The 15,469-nt window shown below is 52.3% G+C and overlaps 1 protein-coding gene across 11 annotated transcripts in view; it reads right to left on the bottom strand.

The window, feature by feature from the left end:
• The window catches only part of Prdm16 (PR/SET domain 16), a 324,097-nt gene that overhangs the window by 27,508 nt on the left and 281,120 nt on the right, over nucleotides 1–15,469 (bottom strand). For all 11 annotated transcript variants that reach the window (XM_039111366.2, XM_063287045.1, XM_063287044.1 and 8 more), the window contains 4 exon segments: nucleotides 9,883–9,985; nucleotides 3,628–3,838; nucleotides 1,910–2,057; nucleotides 1,236–1,389 (listed from right to left, as the gene is read on the bottom strand). In XM_039111366.2, the coding sequence (XP_038967294.1) occupies nucleotides 1,236–1,389; nucleotides 1,910–2,057; nucleotides 3,628–3,838; nucleotides 9,883–9,985 (616 nt within the window).

Here is a 15,469-nt window from a genome sequence, read left to right on the forward strand (position 1 = left end):
CCCAGGAAGGGTAGGTCCTAGATTATAAGAATGGCCGCTGGGCAGAGGGAGAGAGAGTGAGTGTGTGTCCTGGCTACCACATTATGCTGGGTATATGAGGAGCAGAACCTGATGAAGCTACCAGAACAGGAAGGGACCCCGGTCAGGAGAAGTTCACTTTACTTCTGGGATATGTATGCACATGGGATATGTGTGTAGGTATGCACAAGCACTGGCATATATGCATGCGTGTGTGTGTGTGTGTGTGTGTGTGTGTGTGTGTGTAAGACAGTAGTGTCAACTCACTAGCCCATACCATACACTCTCTCACAGGGATACACATTCCTTCCAAGAGTCCTTTCTGGAAAGTGTCCATGAGAATGGCTCTGTGACCCAGACACTTTCTCTCTTTACCACCCTCTCTCTCATACACACGTGCACATCTGAGCTTTCCGATCAGAAATATGCTTTCTTTCCCGGTCTCTGCTCAGTGAGGTAAGGATGTGGGGTGTCCAGACATTGGTTGTACACCCAGGTATCAATCGTCAGGTAGACACAGGGTCTGCTGACATGCGGCTGGTGCCTGGTCACTGGGAACTCTTCTTCAAATAACAGATCCTTCCTTGGAAGAGCCGCACCATTGGACATCCCCGTTAGCGGACTATGGCTTCCTCTCCTAGCTTTCTGTATCTCTCAGGCACACTCCATGGTCCGCAGGATGCACAGCGATGCACCTCGAGTTTCAGACTTATACCGCACACCAACTGCTCATAAGGCCTGTCTGTCCACTGCTGGTGATTTCCTTTTAGTTAGCTACCCTTGGTCAAAGCAAGGTTGCAGAGACCACAGACAAAGGAGGGGTCACAGATGCCGGGAGAGGCTTAGGAGATGCCATGTTCAGTGTATGACACCGAGGGATGGTTGCATTTGGGGCTCCCTAGGAGACACGATGCTCAGAACATGTCAGCTGGGACGGTCACACTCAGAGGTCCAGCTGGGGCTCGACTAGGGTGGGGCGCCAGGGAGAGCCGGGTGAAAACACAGGATGAGCAATAACTCACCCCTTCTACGGAAATCTCCATCACTAGAGAACCCCTTGCCTACATCAGAGGTATGGGGGAGATATGGAGGTGGGAAGGGGAGAGGAGGTGGCCAGCCAACAGAAAAACACCATGGTGTCACAGGACCAGCTATAAAGGCGTCTGGATGGAGGAGCGCCTTCCGCAGGGGCCAGAGGGTCCAGGCTGGGCACTCACATATGAATGGCTTCACCGTGCTGTGGATATGCTTGTGCTGTTTGAGGCCGGAGGATGTGGCAAAGGTCTTGCCGCAGTCAGGGCAGGCATGAGCCCGGGCACCGACGTGCTGTGAGCGGATGTGACGCTGGAGGTTGCTGGGGTCTGTGAACACCTGGGGAGATAGAAGCCATTAGTACCCGCCCCTAATGAACTCCACTGTAAACCTAGGGGTACGAAAGCTGGGCCCCGCCCCTCTTTCTTGCTGCCCCTGCACTGAGCTAGCTGGGATGGTTCTTGCTGTAGTAGGGATTATTAGAGGGCCTCAGCGAGGTGCTGGATCTCTCCTGGCCTCAGTTTCCCTGCAGTGGCCCTGAGGCTCTGAAAGATATACACTGTTTTCTAGAGCACTGTCCTGGGTGATCACGGGTCTGAGGGCTTCACCCCTGCAACCCTTGTCATTACACCCTGGCAGGGGCACAGGACTGCCCTGCAGAAGACTCAACCCTGGTCTTGCCTCTGTTTCCTGCAGGGCTGTTGGATGGCATATTCTCTGGGACTTCCTGTCCTCCCCAGTCACGAAGAACCTAAGGACCTCAGGGCACCCTAATCCACGACATCTCATCTCATTTCATAGTAGGGCGGAGGGAGCGTATACAGGTGAGCGCGTGCTCCACGGGGTGAGCGGCTGGTACCTTGACGCAGTTTTCACATTCGAAGCGCTTGCCACTGTCGTGAGACATCTGGTGGCGGATGAGGTTGGACTTCCAGTTGAAGGCCTTGGGACACTGATCACATTTGTACTCACGCTCTTCTGTGTGGACAATCATGTGTTGCTCCAAGCTGTGTACAGGGGATGGGAATCACTATAGGGTCCGTTTGTCTGGAGGAAGAGGTCCTCTACCCCATATGGCTTGTTCGCCTGTATGTGGCCCCTTGGAGGCCCCATCACGCTGCAGGGGGATTGGAGTGCATGCATACCCTCCCTTGTTCTAGGGTCACAGGGACTAGGGCTGAGATAACCTTCCTAGGGTTGACTCAGGGTATCAACACTGCTGTAAGTCCTGGAGTAAGACAGGGCCATGGTTCAAGGCAGCCCCCTGAGAAGCTCTCTGGCTGAGCACGTACGGTGGGTAGTGGTAGAGAGGGTCTTAAATGAGATATGTCACAGTGTTAAGAACAGATGCTGGGGGCCGGGTGGGGGGGACGCGCTCCTCTCGGCCGCACTAGCAACTCCTAATCCCCTCCTCCCTGGGGACTCTGTCTCTTCTGTCCCTGGGATGACCGTTAATCTTCATGAGCAAAGCAGTAATATATCACGGCCCGTTAATTACGGGGCCCAGCCATCCGCATAGAGCAGGAACGCCTGCTCCTCTGGCTCCCAGAGATTGTATCTTTTCCCCGTTGTTAATTGTGATTTATGTGTTTATGTAAAGAAAACACGGACCCTCCTCAGCCCTGTTCTCCGCTAAGCGCTCAGGCGGGATCTGCCCACGCGTTTATTCGCTGTCATCTGTTCGGGGTGGAGGGTCTGCTGTCCCCGGGGAGTCCGTGATGGGATTGGTGGTAAATCCCTTGTAATCACAGGCCTGTTAGCGGCCTGATGAGATTTTGCTCTGACTTTGCGAGGTTGTCCCGAGCAAACTCTTCAATGCAGGGGCGTTTAGCCTGGAGAACTTCCCAGACTCCTCCACTCCTCGGACCACTTAGGGCCAGAGGTCTCAGCTTCCCTACCCACAGCTGAGGATGCTCTTTTGTCCCAGGGGTCATATAGGTCCCAAGGAGGTGCCTGGGTCCTGGTGCCTGGGTCCTCAATCCTGCCTGGCCTCAGAGAAGGACAGGTTGGGACCGCTCCAGCTGCCTGAGTGTGGCTGCCACTCAGCTGAGCTTGAAGCTCTCTTTGAGGATACCTCTGAAGTCACTCCTAGGCAGGTAGCTGCCATGGGGTAAGGGTGGGCAAATCTCCCAAGTGAAGGCCTTGCACGATCTTTACTGGGTTCACTAAGAAGGACTGTGTATGTCCAGAGAGCCAGGCTGACTTACGTCCCCTCTACAGTGGGTACTGTGGCCCCGTGCCTCCCAGCCTGGGGCCTTACTGCAGAAGTAGCACTAGGGCCAACCAGGTGGCCAAACCCAAGCTGGTCCGCACTCTTTCTATCTTTCGAGATGTCTCCACAGCCCTGACTGTGTAGAGCTGTGGTGCCCGTGGCCTGCCCTAGGTCTCCCCGCTGGGGACCAGGACCTTTATGGTAAGAATCAGAAACCGGCTGTGGCTTCCAGCCACGTGGACACACATGGTTCTCCGTTTAGGGCGGTGGCACACAGGAGCCCTTAGTCTCTTAGCCCTAGAGCCCTGGCCTGACAGGGAGGTGGGCTGGGGATCAAGGGGTATGGGAGGCGGGGTAGGTGGCACCTGTATTTGTTGGGGAACATCCGCTCGCAGTCCTTGCATTCATGGGCTTGCCCATCGTTGCCCCCACCAAGGCCCTCAGGCTTGAGCTCCTCCCCTAGGCCCTCGTAGAGCGGGGCCCCTGAAGAGCTGCATGCATACTTCTTATGGCGTCTCAGGTCCAGCCTGCACTGGAAGAGCTCATCACACTCATCGCAGCGGAACGTGGGATCCTCTGCAAGACAGAGGGCAAAGAGGTGGTCAAGAGAGCCAGACACCCACCCCTGGATCCACAGGGGCCCAGAGACCCAGCCCATCCTCACTGCCTGCCTTCCCAGGGCTTCGATTCACCCTGGGCTGATCCTAACCAGCTTCCTTCCAGCCCTCGTCCTGGCTGCCCAGGGGTGCAAAGGTCACAGGACAGATCAAGCCACACTGGAGGACCCCATCCCTTCATCATGGAAACACTGAGCGAAGTCAGGCTCCTCCCTGCCTCCCTAGCGGCCACTGCGGATTCAAGGAGGCCCTGCCTCAGAGCTGAGAAGGAAGCCAGGCCAAGAGCTTTGTTTATGAATTAGGAGGAAAAAAAAGGCAGAACTCCATCGCATATAATAAATTATTGTCGTCAAGGTCAAACAAATTAAAGGGGGGCAGTTATTATTAAGTTTATGAGGCAGCATCCCGAGCACAGTGCCAAACCAAACAATTAGCCTGGAGCTGTAACCGGGCGGGGTCTCCATGCCCTGCCCCGCCTTCCTGCGGCTTCAGGCCCTTCAGCTTTCAACCCGGCCTGGAGAGAGAACACCTGCTTTCAGACCTTGCACACAGAGGGCTTATTGCACACGTGAGCGTGCACGTGTGCATTTTGACACACTCTGACCTTGTGGGTGGATGTGTATGCTCATACAACTGTGTTTTCACAAGCGTCTCACATGAACTGCATCCATGTTTGTAAAGTGTGTGTGGCATTCCCAGGCGTCTGCACTAAGACTTTATCGAGTGGGTATGCATGCATATGTGTACCTACTTATCAATGTGGGTACATGTTTATGCATATAACTACATGTGTGAACACACATGTAGTGTGCATATATATGCATAAAAATTATACATTCATGAACACCTTCGTGTGACTCTGTATATGACTTCTTATGGGTTGTGTGTGCATGTATGTTTGAGTTCTATACATACAAAGACACGGATGAGTGTTTGTGAGGTATTTGTGTGTACATATATGGACCTGTCATCCTATATGCCATTGTGAATAGGTGGGTACAAGTTTGTATGTGTGTGAATGGGCATGTATTAGGGATTTGCATTTGTAGGCGAGAATGTGTGTCTGTGCTTATATATGCTTGCATGTGGGAGGTATATTTGCATCTGTGTGCATGGTGCAAATGTGTAGGAAGGTACATGGTCATGAGGACTGGCCTGGTATCCAGCACCAAGCAGGGACTTAGGTTACGGCAGGGATGTGCTGCTCCCAACCCCATCTCCCATCAGAGAGAGACTCCCACCATAACCACAGGCTGTTTTCCGACTCTACAGGATATGGTTAGCTTCTCTGGGCCCAGAACAGCATAGGCTTCTGAGGAGAGAGCCTCTCTGCTGCCTTGAGTGGAAGTGTAGTAATCGCAGGCTGTACCTGGCAATCCTAACCCTGGGTCTGCAGAATCCAAGGCACCCTGCAGAGCCGGGTAAACGAGTGCAGTGCGCTGAGCCTGTGCCCTGATACCCACCATGACACCGGTGTGCTTGCTGGTAATATCTGGGTGCCAGGGAATAGGCATGTGTGTGCTTAGGGATGACTGGGTGGGCAGCACTTCTGATCCAGGTAATCCAGTTATGCCAGGGGCCAGACAGCCTGGCCCCACCGGCTTACCTTGCCCAGACCTCTTTTCAGTGGGGGAAAGGAAACTGTGGAAGGAAGGTGCTGTGGGTCCTTTGGGTCAGTGGAATTCTTTCCTACACATAGCCCTGCCGTGCTGAGCTGTGCTGTGTACCCTTCTGTGCTGATCCGGGAAAACAAGGATTGTATTCTTGCCTTGGCTTGGAGATCTCCACCCCTAACATCTCCGGGGAAGGCCTCGAACCCTTCCTTAGGTGCCAGAGGTGGATGACACAACTCACAGTTTAGGGTCGGGAGGAGGCAGGCCCAGGCGATCCACACACACAGTAACCACCTTCCACGTCAACCGAGGGATAAAACGCAATTCAAAGGAGCTCTTCTCAGAGCAGCGGGCTGTGAATACTGTGAACAGTAATGCCCGGGGGGAGGCTTGCTGGCACTCTTGGGGCAGGCAATATTTGGAGACCCTCCACTCAGACTAACTACCCAGGGTAGTTAGCTGTGTTGGGGGATCGTTCTAGGGATTCATCATGAGGGTACACATGGAGCAGAGTGAGCCAGGGCAAGACTCAGATTGCAGGTGAAGGACCATGTTGCTGGAAAGTCGGCAGCCACAGACAGTTAAATGTCTGCCCAACACAGTGCCTGCAGCTTGTTAATGAATTTATTAGGTCTCTGTGCCATTCATTCGAGAGCTACAACAGGCTACAGCAGGTACAGACACACCCTGTGGTGACTCAGGAGCAAAAGGGGGTGAAGAAAAACCCCCACGGAATTACATGTGCACAGCTGCGGCTGGCCCTTTTCACCGTCTGGGAGTGAGGTGCCGGGTACCAGGGCTCTGACTTCCCACAGAGGGTTATGAGGGCAACGGTCAGATCCTACAAGAGTTCGAAGGTGTTCACAACCACCCTTCAAGCCAACCCTGGTATTCAGAGTTAGAACCCCACAGGAGAGGATCCTGTGTCCGGGCACGCCAGGCACACGCTACTCACGGAACCCTTGTGGCTCCACAGAGCTGCTCCTGAGAACCAGAAGGGATTGGATGTGACGATCATGGAGTCAGGAATGAGACATGCTTTCCAGACTCAGTGAGGAAAAGTCTGACAGTGAGGAAAAGTCTTCCTCCAGTGAGGAAAAGGAACCTGACATCAGTCACCATACTGCTGGTTATCCAAGGCCTCTGGTTCTGATTGGGAGTTTGGCTTTAAACATTATTTTATTTTTAAATTAAATTTAAAAAGTCGTTTGTGGGCAGGGTCTTACCACGTAGCCCCGCTTGGCCTAGAATTCTCTATGTAGACCAGGCTGGCCTTGAACTCATAGAGATCTGTCTGCCTCAGCACTGAGTGTTGGGATCAAACTTAAGGGCCGTCCTATCAGGCCTTAAGGTTAAACATTTAAATGTAGGGATTCAATAAGAAAATTCAGCTGGATTCTTACTGGATGAATTAGAAGTTACCCTGGACGGTGGTAATGACCTTGGTGACTGCAGTTACCCTTCTCCTCTGGCCCTGTGTCTTCTGGACTTCAGCTTGTCCCTGTAGGAGGACAGAGCTGGGAACAGGATGTGCCTAGGTCTAGTCTTCCCGGGTGAGTGGGGTGGCAGAGCCTCTCAGATTTTTTCTAGGCAGGGAGCGGGTAGCCTTGGGCACACACCTGGGGCACTCAGCACGACCTTTTCATTTTCCCGGCACACAGAATTCCATGTAAGGCACCGCCGAAAGACGGGCTATAGTGATGTAATGTCTATCACTGCCCTAGTCTTTTCTGTGCCCACGACACAATGGCCACATCTTGGAGAGGGGAAGTGGATCCTCAGGAGGCTTTGTAAATGAAGAAATGGTCTGAATGCAAACGGTTGCTTTTTCTCCAAAGGGCAAGTACTTCTCAGAAAAAGGGGGAAAAAAAAGTCTTCCTAATCAAAACTTAATAAGGCCTCGTGACCAGGGAGTGGGCTGTGCCTTCCATCCAGCTGCCCGTGAGGAGCGCTATCTGTACAGGGCTCCAACTTTGGGGGAACAATGCTGTCCCCTACCTGTCATCAGGCAAGACAGAGGTTCTGTTTTCATCCTCATTCCAACAATCCCGACCCAGACCTCCATATCCCCGACAAAAGCACAAGGAAAGAAACCCTAAATGCGGTGTGGGTCTTGGGCTGGGTACATTAACCTTCCATCAAATGATCCCATACCAGTGCCTGTCTGTCAAACCTGCACCTTGCTTGTCTAGTTCAGGTTCCATCAGCGACTTTCCCCCGGCCGAACGGGAACGAAACAGAAAAAATAAATCCCTGCCTAATGGCTTGAAGACCGAGGAGCTCACAATTACGCGGCGGCACCCGCATCCTAATCTACGACTCCAGCTCAAAAGCGCTCAAGAGTCTACTCCAAATTCCTGCGGCGATAAAGGGGCTGGCTGCATTTAGCCAGGGCTGGGATAAAAGATTTTTTTTTTATGATAATTATCTTAGTGAGGGACGCGTTTGCATTCCCTTTCTGTGAGGTTCGGAATTTGACTAGGGTGTGTGCCTGGGGTGGGGGGTGGGGTAGCTGTTGGGGTGGTGAAAAAAGTGATCTTGACAGCGGAGGTTAGGGAAGTCAAATATTTGATGTCAGGCTATTATGCGTGGAAAGTAATTAGCTCCCAAGTGTTTGATCAGTTATTAGAAAAAAATTCAAAGCGGGTTATTTAATATCGGGGGTGGGAGGCGTGTGTAGGGGGACAAGAATCAAAGCCCCAAAAAGAACCTTTCGGAAGAAAGGGGTTTCAACGTACAAACGCAGTGGCTCAGGATTCTCCTCTGGGCTCAGAGTATTTATCTCCTGTGGTTCTCAGGTGCTGGCCCAGATTCACAGGCCCTCTCAAGGATCATCTAAAGGGAAAGCAAACCTCCCCTCTTGCTGTGCAAGTCTCGGCAATTTGTTTTTGTTTTTGCGACCGCCCGATTGAAATGAAATTTTAGGGGAGGAGTCAGAGAGGATCTGGCTGGTAAAATGGTCCTTCCGCCCCGATGTCTTGTCTGACGACATAGAGATATGTATGACTACGGAAAACGAAACAGTCACCACCACCAGAAGGGGGCGCTCCGGTCACTGGAGGGCTTGAAGGGTCAACAGATAAACTGAGGCTGAGTCCACAGGTGTGGTCACAGAGACTTCCAGTGAGCATCCAGCTCCTGGAATCTTTGTGTCTCCTCGGGGATCCGAGGCTCTGGCCTCCCAGAGAAGGGGACAGGATTTATTCTAGACTCTAGAAAACAGGTAGGGGCCAGTGTTTTTCTGTTCCACTGGCAGCTCATCCTAGAAAAATAAAAAAAGCCACACAAGATGGCTGGAAAGAGAACTGAGCAACACGCTTGCTATGTCGTGCATGGCCCGGAATGGAACTGAGACAGAGGAATCCCTGGGATTTGCTGGCCATCCAGCCCTGCCTAATTACCGCAAGCTCCAGGCTAGTAAACAAGGGAGAGAGCACCAAATGGGGAACAGCCAAGGTGGACCTCTGACCTCTAGATGCATACCCATACAAGTGTACTTCTCCTGTACACACAGGAACAACACCTCCCCCTCCTCCACCCCACCATGCCCCATGAGAAAGTAGCCATGAATCCTGAAACCCCTTGGTGAGCAATGCCAACAGACCCACACTTCGTTACAAACATGGCCTTCTTGAAAAGACAGCTGTGTCAGGGCCCCAAGCAGTCCACATGGAGTATAAATCCATGTGTCGAAAGCCCAGAGTGTGTGAAACTGGCTTCCTCTCTACCCTTGCCTCAGAGATGCTCAGGTAGAGACTGTCAGGCAGAACCTGCTGGACACACCCTAACAGCTGGACACATACTTGTATGAGGAGCTTAAGGACTCATCCCACTGTGGGATCCATTTCAGCCCTCAGCTTGGTTCTGACCAAACACCGACCCCTCTGTGACTCTCTAGGACTTGTAACTACTGGTGGGCTTCTGGAAACAGCCTGGCTCCTTCCCCTCTTACACGGACCAGTTTCTCTCCCAAGTGGCAAACTAGGTTGGGGTCCTTTTACTACAGAAAGTTTGTAATACACTTAAGACATCCTCCTGGGGCTGGGTGAAGTCTGGGTGGATAAAAGGCTTGCCGTGGGAGCATGAGAACCAGAGTTTGGATCCCCAGCACTCAGATAAAAGCCAGGTAGGTGTGCAGCTGGCCGCCTGCAACTTCCAGCCTCAGGAAGCTGAGACACTGTTGCTCAGGCCACCTGGCTAGGCAGACTAGCCAGACTGGTGAGCTCCAGGTTTCAAAGAGAGCCTCCATAAGTAAAATAGAAAATGATCAGAGAAAACTCTCAGCATCAACTACACGCTTCTATATGTGTGAGGACATGTATATACACACATGCATATATGTACATAAATATACATATATGCACAGGGCCACAGCTCAGCAGGGTCTTACCATCCAGGCTGGGGGCCATGACACCCAAGGAGTAGGCACCTTCTTTCACATGCACCAACAGCTCCTCTCCAGGCTCGATGTCCTTAATGACTTTATAGTAAATCTAGGAGAGAGAGGTTAAAGACAGCAGTGAACACTCAAGTTGTGTGTTGTCATCGTCGAGGGGCCCACAGAGCCTCTGCCCCACTGCACTGCTACCCACAGAGAGGGCTATCCCGAGGAAGCCTCTTGACCAATGTTTAAATTTTTTTTTTTTTTTGGACCTGGGGACTGAACCCAGGGGCCTTGCGGTTGCTAGGCAAGCGCTCTACCACTGAGCTAAATCCCCAACCCCTAAATTTTTTTTAAAGAATTATTTTTATTTTATGTGTATGCATGTTTTCTTTTTTACCAGCATGTATATACACCGTATGCATGCAGTGCCTGAGAAGGCCAGAAGAGGGCATTGGATCCCTTGGAACTGGACTTCGAAACTGCCAGGTGGGTACACAGACCCTCTAGAACAGAGGATCTCAACCTGGTGGTCATGACCCTTTGGCGGTGGGACAACCTTTTCATAGGAGTCTAGTATCAGATATCCTGCATTTCAGATAGTTACATTGTCATTCATAACAGTAGCAGAATTACAGTTACAAAGTGGCAATGAAAATAACTTTATAACCACAGCACAAGGAACTGTACTGAAGAGTTAGGAAGGTTGAAAACCACTGATCTCTAACAGCAAGATCTCTTCACTGCTGAGCTATCTCCCCAGACCCCAAACTGTTTATTTTTTTTTATCGAAAACAGGTTTTATTATATTTATTTCTGTGTGTATTGGGGGCAAAATGTGGTGCTCACAGGACCACTTCCGTGAGTCAGTTCTTTCCTCCCACCATGTGGGTCTTAAGGATTTAATTCAGGTTCTCAGGCTTGGTGATGCCTGCTGAGACATCACACCGGCCTGATCCAGCTGCTAACTACAGTGGAGAAGGTCTATGCAGGAACGTTTGCAGCATACGAGTGAAAGAAAGAAACAACACATCTTAGCTTGTTGTACTCTGCTCTGATAGAAAGGAAAGGTGATACTTGCATCAAGACACCAACCAGGGGTTTCCCATTGGAGTGCTGTAGTCTATTCTCAAATCTCCTTTGTTAGTGTGAGCAGGAGACACCTGGCTATAGGAGGGTTGGCTGGGGGCGGGGGTGGGGGCAGGGGTGGGCTCAGAGTTGCAGTTGCTTGTGAAGGTGCTTTCCAGCTGGGCACAGGCTCTTGGGTGAGGATGCGAGGCTGTGATTTTTACACCAGTGTGGTAGCCATTCAGGAAGGCCAGGAATAGGATGGAGCGAATGCCTGTCAGGATCTGCATTCAGCAGGTGACATGGGTTTGGAGACTGTATGGTGTGGTGTGTGTGTGTGTGTGTGTGTGTATGGTATGTATGTATGTGTGGGGTGTGTTTATGTAACTGTGGGGTGTGTGAATGTGCATGTGTGGTATGTATGTGTGATGTGAATACATATGTGTGTATGTGTGGTGTGTGTGTGTGTGTGTGGTGTGTATATGTATGTGGTATGTGTGTATATGTGTGTGTCTATGGTGTTGTGTATGGGCTTGTGTGTGTATGTGTGGTATGTGTGTGTGCATCTGTGTGGTGTGTGTGCTTTGTGTATGTATGTGTGGTATGAGTGTGTCTGTGTGTGTGTGCATATGTGTGGTGTGTATGTATGTGTGCTTTGTGTATGTGTGTGGTATGTATGAGTCTGTGTGCATGTATTGTGGTATCTGTGTGCATGTGTGTGTGCATGTGTGTGTGTGTGTGTGTGTGTGTGTGTGTGCATGTGTGTGGGTCTAGGTTCTATGTCTGGAGCTGAGACAGCTACGTTTAGTGTATCCAGTTCAGAGAATGGTCTGACATGTAGATAGCATAGAGAGCAGCTTGCTATCCTGTTTCCCCAGAGCCAGAGCCAGCCTGTTTCAGTGGCGGAGATGACGACGTTTCTGCTGGGGAGGCTAAGTCTCCAGAGCACCGTGGGTTTGGGCGGTTTGGGGGGTGTCTTTCTTGACTTTGGCCAGACTCTCCTGTGACTTCGAGTTTTAAACCCTATTTTTAATGATGGTTTTTAAGCACTTTAACCTCCCCTTCTAGCCCACCACCCACCAGAGGTAGTAGAGAAGAAAAGAAGCAGGGACATGGACCTGTTTAGAAAGGTTCTTTAGAACACGTCTTATCTGTGTTGCTCAGTTCACAGGAGTCACCGGCAGCAGCTCGATCCCAAACACCTAACAGATACACCAGCAGTCCAGTCTGGTAGAGTCGGGATAGCAAACAGGAATCAGCAGGGGTGGCACTGCCCAGCAGAGACAGCCAGGCCTCAGCCTCGGCTCGAGTCAGCAAGAAGGACCGGGGCCGACAGGGATGCCAAGAGAAGCTCTCAGCTGTGCCTCTCTCAGCCAACTGAAGACCAACAAAGACACGAGACCCACAAGCACTGCACAGCTAGCTCTATGAGCAAGCCAAGCTCAGCTGCCGTCACTGTCCTCCACGGGTCTTGCCTCAGCACGTGCGTCTGCCTCAGCTGACATCACTCTGCCAATCAGCCCGAGTCTGCAGAAGTGGCAAGAAACTGCGGCACACCACCAGAAGTTTTTTGGTGAGGCTTCTCTCTATGGAGTCCCGACATTCGCAGCTCAACGACACTACGGACTGATACATGCGTGTCGTTAGCGAAGAATCCCTCATCACGTGTCCTTTCACATGCTCGCTTTAGCAGAACATTCTTTCACCTGTGTCTGCTTCAGCAAAACGTTCCTTCACCGGTCTGCCCCAGCAAAGCACCATCCAACACAACTGACTTTCCAAAGGACACTTAAATTTCCACTTCACTCTGCCTCAGAGACACCAGAGGCCCAAGTCTTTGTGCGGGGTCCTGGGCCTCCTAGGAGCTCAGCTGGATCTGGAAGTGTCAGACATGTGGAATCTCTTCTCTGTCACAGTAACTCACTGCCTACTATGGCTGGGGACTCTGTCCTGATGCTAGGACTGGTTGATGTGGGAGAAATACTCCAGAGACACTTGCTACTCTGGGGAAGCCTGGCAGAGGCCCAGCTGCCCTAGGCTAGCCTTCTGCATTGCTGGAGGGTTCGGGACAGGAGGGAGGGGAGAAGAAAGAACATTTTAAGGGAAGACAAACTTAGACACAGGGACAAGAGGGGAGGTGACCCTCTAGGCCAGCCACAAACAGTAAACAACTCTTCTGTTTCTGGCAGAGGTTTGCCCTCCCTGGGACAGCTGCTTACATCCCAAGAATACAGCCCTACTTAGTGCTATAGGCAACTAGCTTCAGAGTGACTCCTGGATGTCACTAAAGGCCATAGAGGAACTGCACTGGGTCCCCAGTGCCCAGTGGCTGTCCCTCCCAGAACATCAGATAGCAGAAGTGCACACGTGGGGTCCTGCAGGTGGACATAGGGATCTTATCAGTGTGGCATTCCTCCACACAGCAACCCATGGTAGTGACTTGGGAGTTAGGCTGGAAATGAGGATCAAGCAGAGTTCTGGAATAAAGCCAGTGGTTTCTAAGATCTCAGCTTTACGTCATCACACGGCGGCTGAATAGCTTATCTTTCTGAAGGTCAGACTCCGAGCGGCTTTGCTTCAGAAGAGGATACATACACCCACAGCTGCCCCAGAGTGAGGAGCTGCGGCCACCCGGGTGCCCCCTGAGTCGGAGGGTGTGCGTCAGTCGTTAACAAGCTCGAGAACAGAGTGCATTCAGAAGTGGTCAGCAAATACAGGCTTCACGACCACGGCTCAGCAGCACAAGGGTTGGGTACCAGGGCTGAAAGAGAGGGGAAGGAAGGCACATCCCCTGGAGGGCCTGCTTTGAGTCAGAACTTGCTACCAGCCGGCCTTCCTCCCATCTGCAAAATTCGATTACCCAGAATGCATGAAGCCGTGGTGGCCATGGCGGCCATGGCACAGCGTGTACCCTCTCTACCAGGCTATCTCGGGAAGTAAAGGCAGAGGGGAGAGTCGCCTTCCTTCCACCCACACTCCTCCCAGCCTGCCTGCCTCTCACATCACCCCTGGCTAGGCTGACTGACCTCCAAGGCTCCTCCCCACATACGCCCCACTCCTTTCTCTCTGGGCTACGGGAACCTGGAGCTCTGCCACCCGGTTCTGGTTCTGGGAGCTACATGGCCACTACTTTCCTTCCTGATACCTCTGAAGGTAGCCAGTCCTACTGGGACACACTCCTGCCCACCCCAAGCCCGTTTCTGGGGACACTGGGCCTCACTGACCCCCACTTTGGCTCTAGGGATTGCCCAACGTCCCCTTTCCTGATCCCCTCTGAGGACTACAGGGAATCCCGGGACTCCACACCCTCCCACACCTCTGCTCCTGGGCTCACCAGGGTTCCACGGACCTCTACTCCAGTTCTGAAGACAGGAGCCTGCTGGGGCCCTCCCACCAGCATGGACACAGCAACAAGAGCCACAGCAGGGCTAACAACCGTCCCTTCCTCAGCCTCACAGAATGGCCACCAGGGCCCCTGTCAGGGACATGTTGGGGACACAAGGCACTAAGCTCAGTAACTGTGGCCGGTAGGACTTTGAGCCCCCTATGTAATTAATCAGTGCCTATTAGTGCTAATTGCAGAGGCCGGGTGGGGCCTGAGGTGTCTCCTCATGCCTCCGCCTGGGAGTCTGAGGAAGTGAGCAGGAGTCTTCACAGCCTCAGCCTTTCCTGAAGTCTTGGCCCTGCCTTAGGCAACCACAGGAGGCACATACAGAAGCCAACCCATGCTTTTATGACCTGTTTCAAGTGGCACAAAGGCCTTATCAGCCAGGAATTCTGAGAAAGCCAGTTCCTGGTCTGTGGGGCTGGGTGACTTCCCTTAACAAAGGCCAACTTCGGTGGGAACTGGGGGGGGGGTTTGGCAGGGGTGCCAGGTTGAGGGGGCCGGGGGTGTGGCATCCTATGTTTGTGCACTGCCACCCACTGTATGCTCTAGGCCCCTCTGTGCCTGGCTCATAATAAACCTGTAACTGCAACCTTTAGGATTCTTATACTTGATTTATGACATAGTCTCCATCTAGACGGCTCCGGACCCCCGACCATTAGCATTACAGGCGAGCTGCCACCGAGTTTCACAAGACAAGAGGAGAATAAGAAACCAGGAGTCTGATACCCTCTAGCCACCGCCTCCCCAAAGTATCCTGGGGTGCAGCGTTGCAGGGAAGAAGCAAACTGCCTTTGTTCTAAAACACAGCACCCCAGTCCTGGGGACCTGTCACCGAACGAACGTGTGGTGGCTGCTCCTTCTCTAAGAACCTGAGGGTGGGAACCGTCTCCCCGACCGCTGAGGTGACAAGCTTCTGTCGGCGACTCTCCGAAATAAGGACGCACGCAGACAGAGCCCGAAGTGTAGCCTCTGATTCTTTCTCCCAGCTTCCCTCATCCAGCAGACCTTGGGCCAACACCCTCACTTGTAAACTATACTTGGCTCAGCCCAAGTGTTTTCTTATCCCCCCCTGCCACACTCCAGACACGAAGACTCGGTTCCGTGTACGTAAAGAGAATGGTGGGACTGACTGTCTCCCCC

Source organism: Rattus norvegicus, chromosome 5, assembly GCF_036323735.1.
Source record: "Rattus norvegicus strain BN/NHsdMcwi chromosome 5, GRCr8, whole genome shotgun sequence".
Lineage (NCBI taxonomy): Eukaryota > Metazoa > Chordata > Mammalia > Rodentia > Muridae > Rattus > Rattus norvegicus.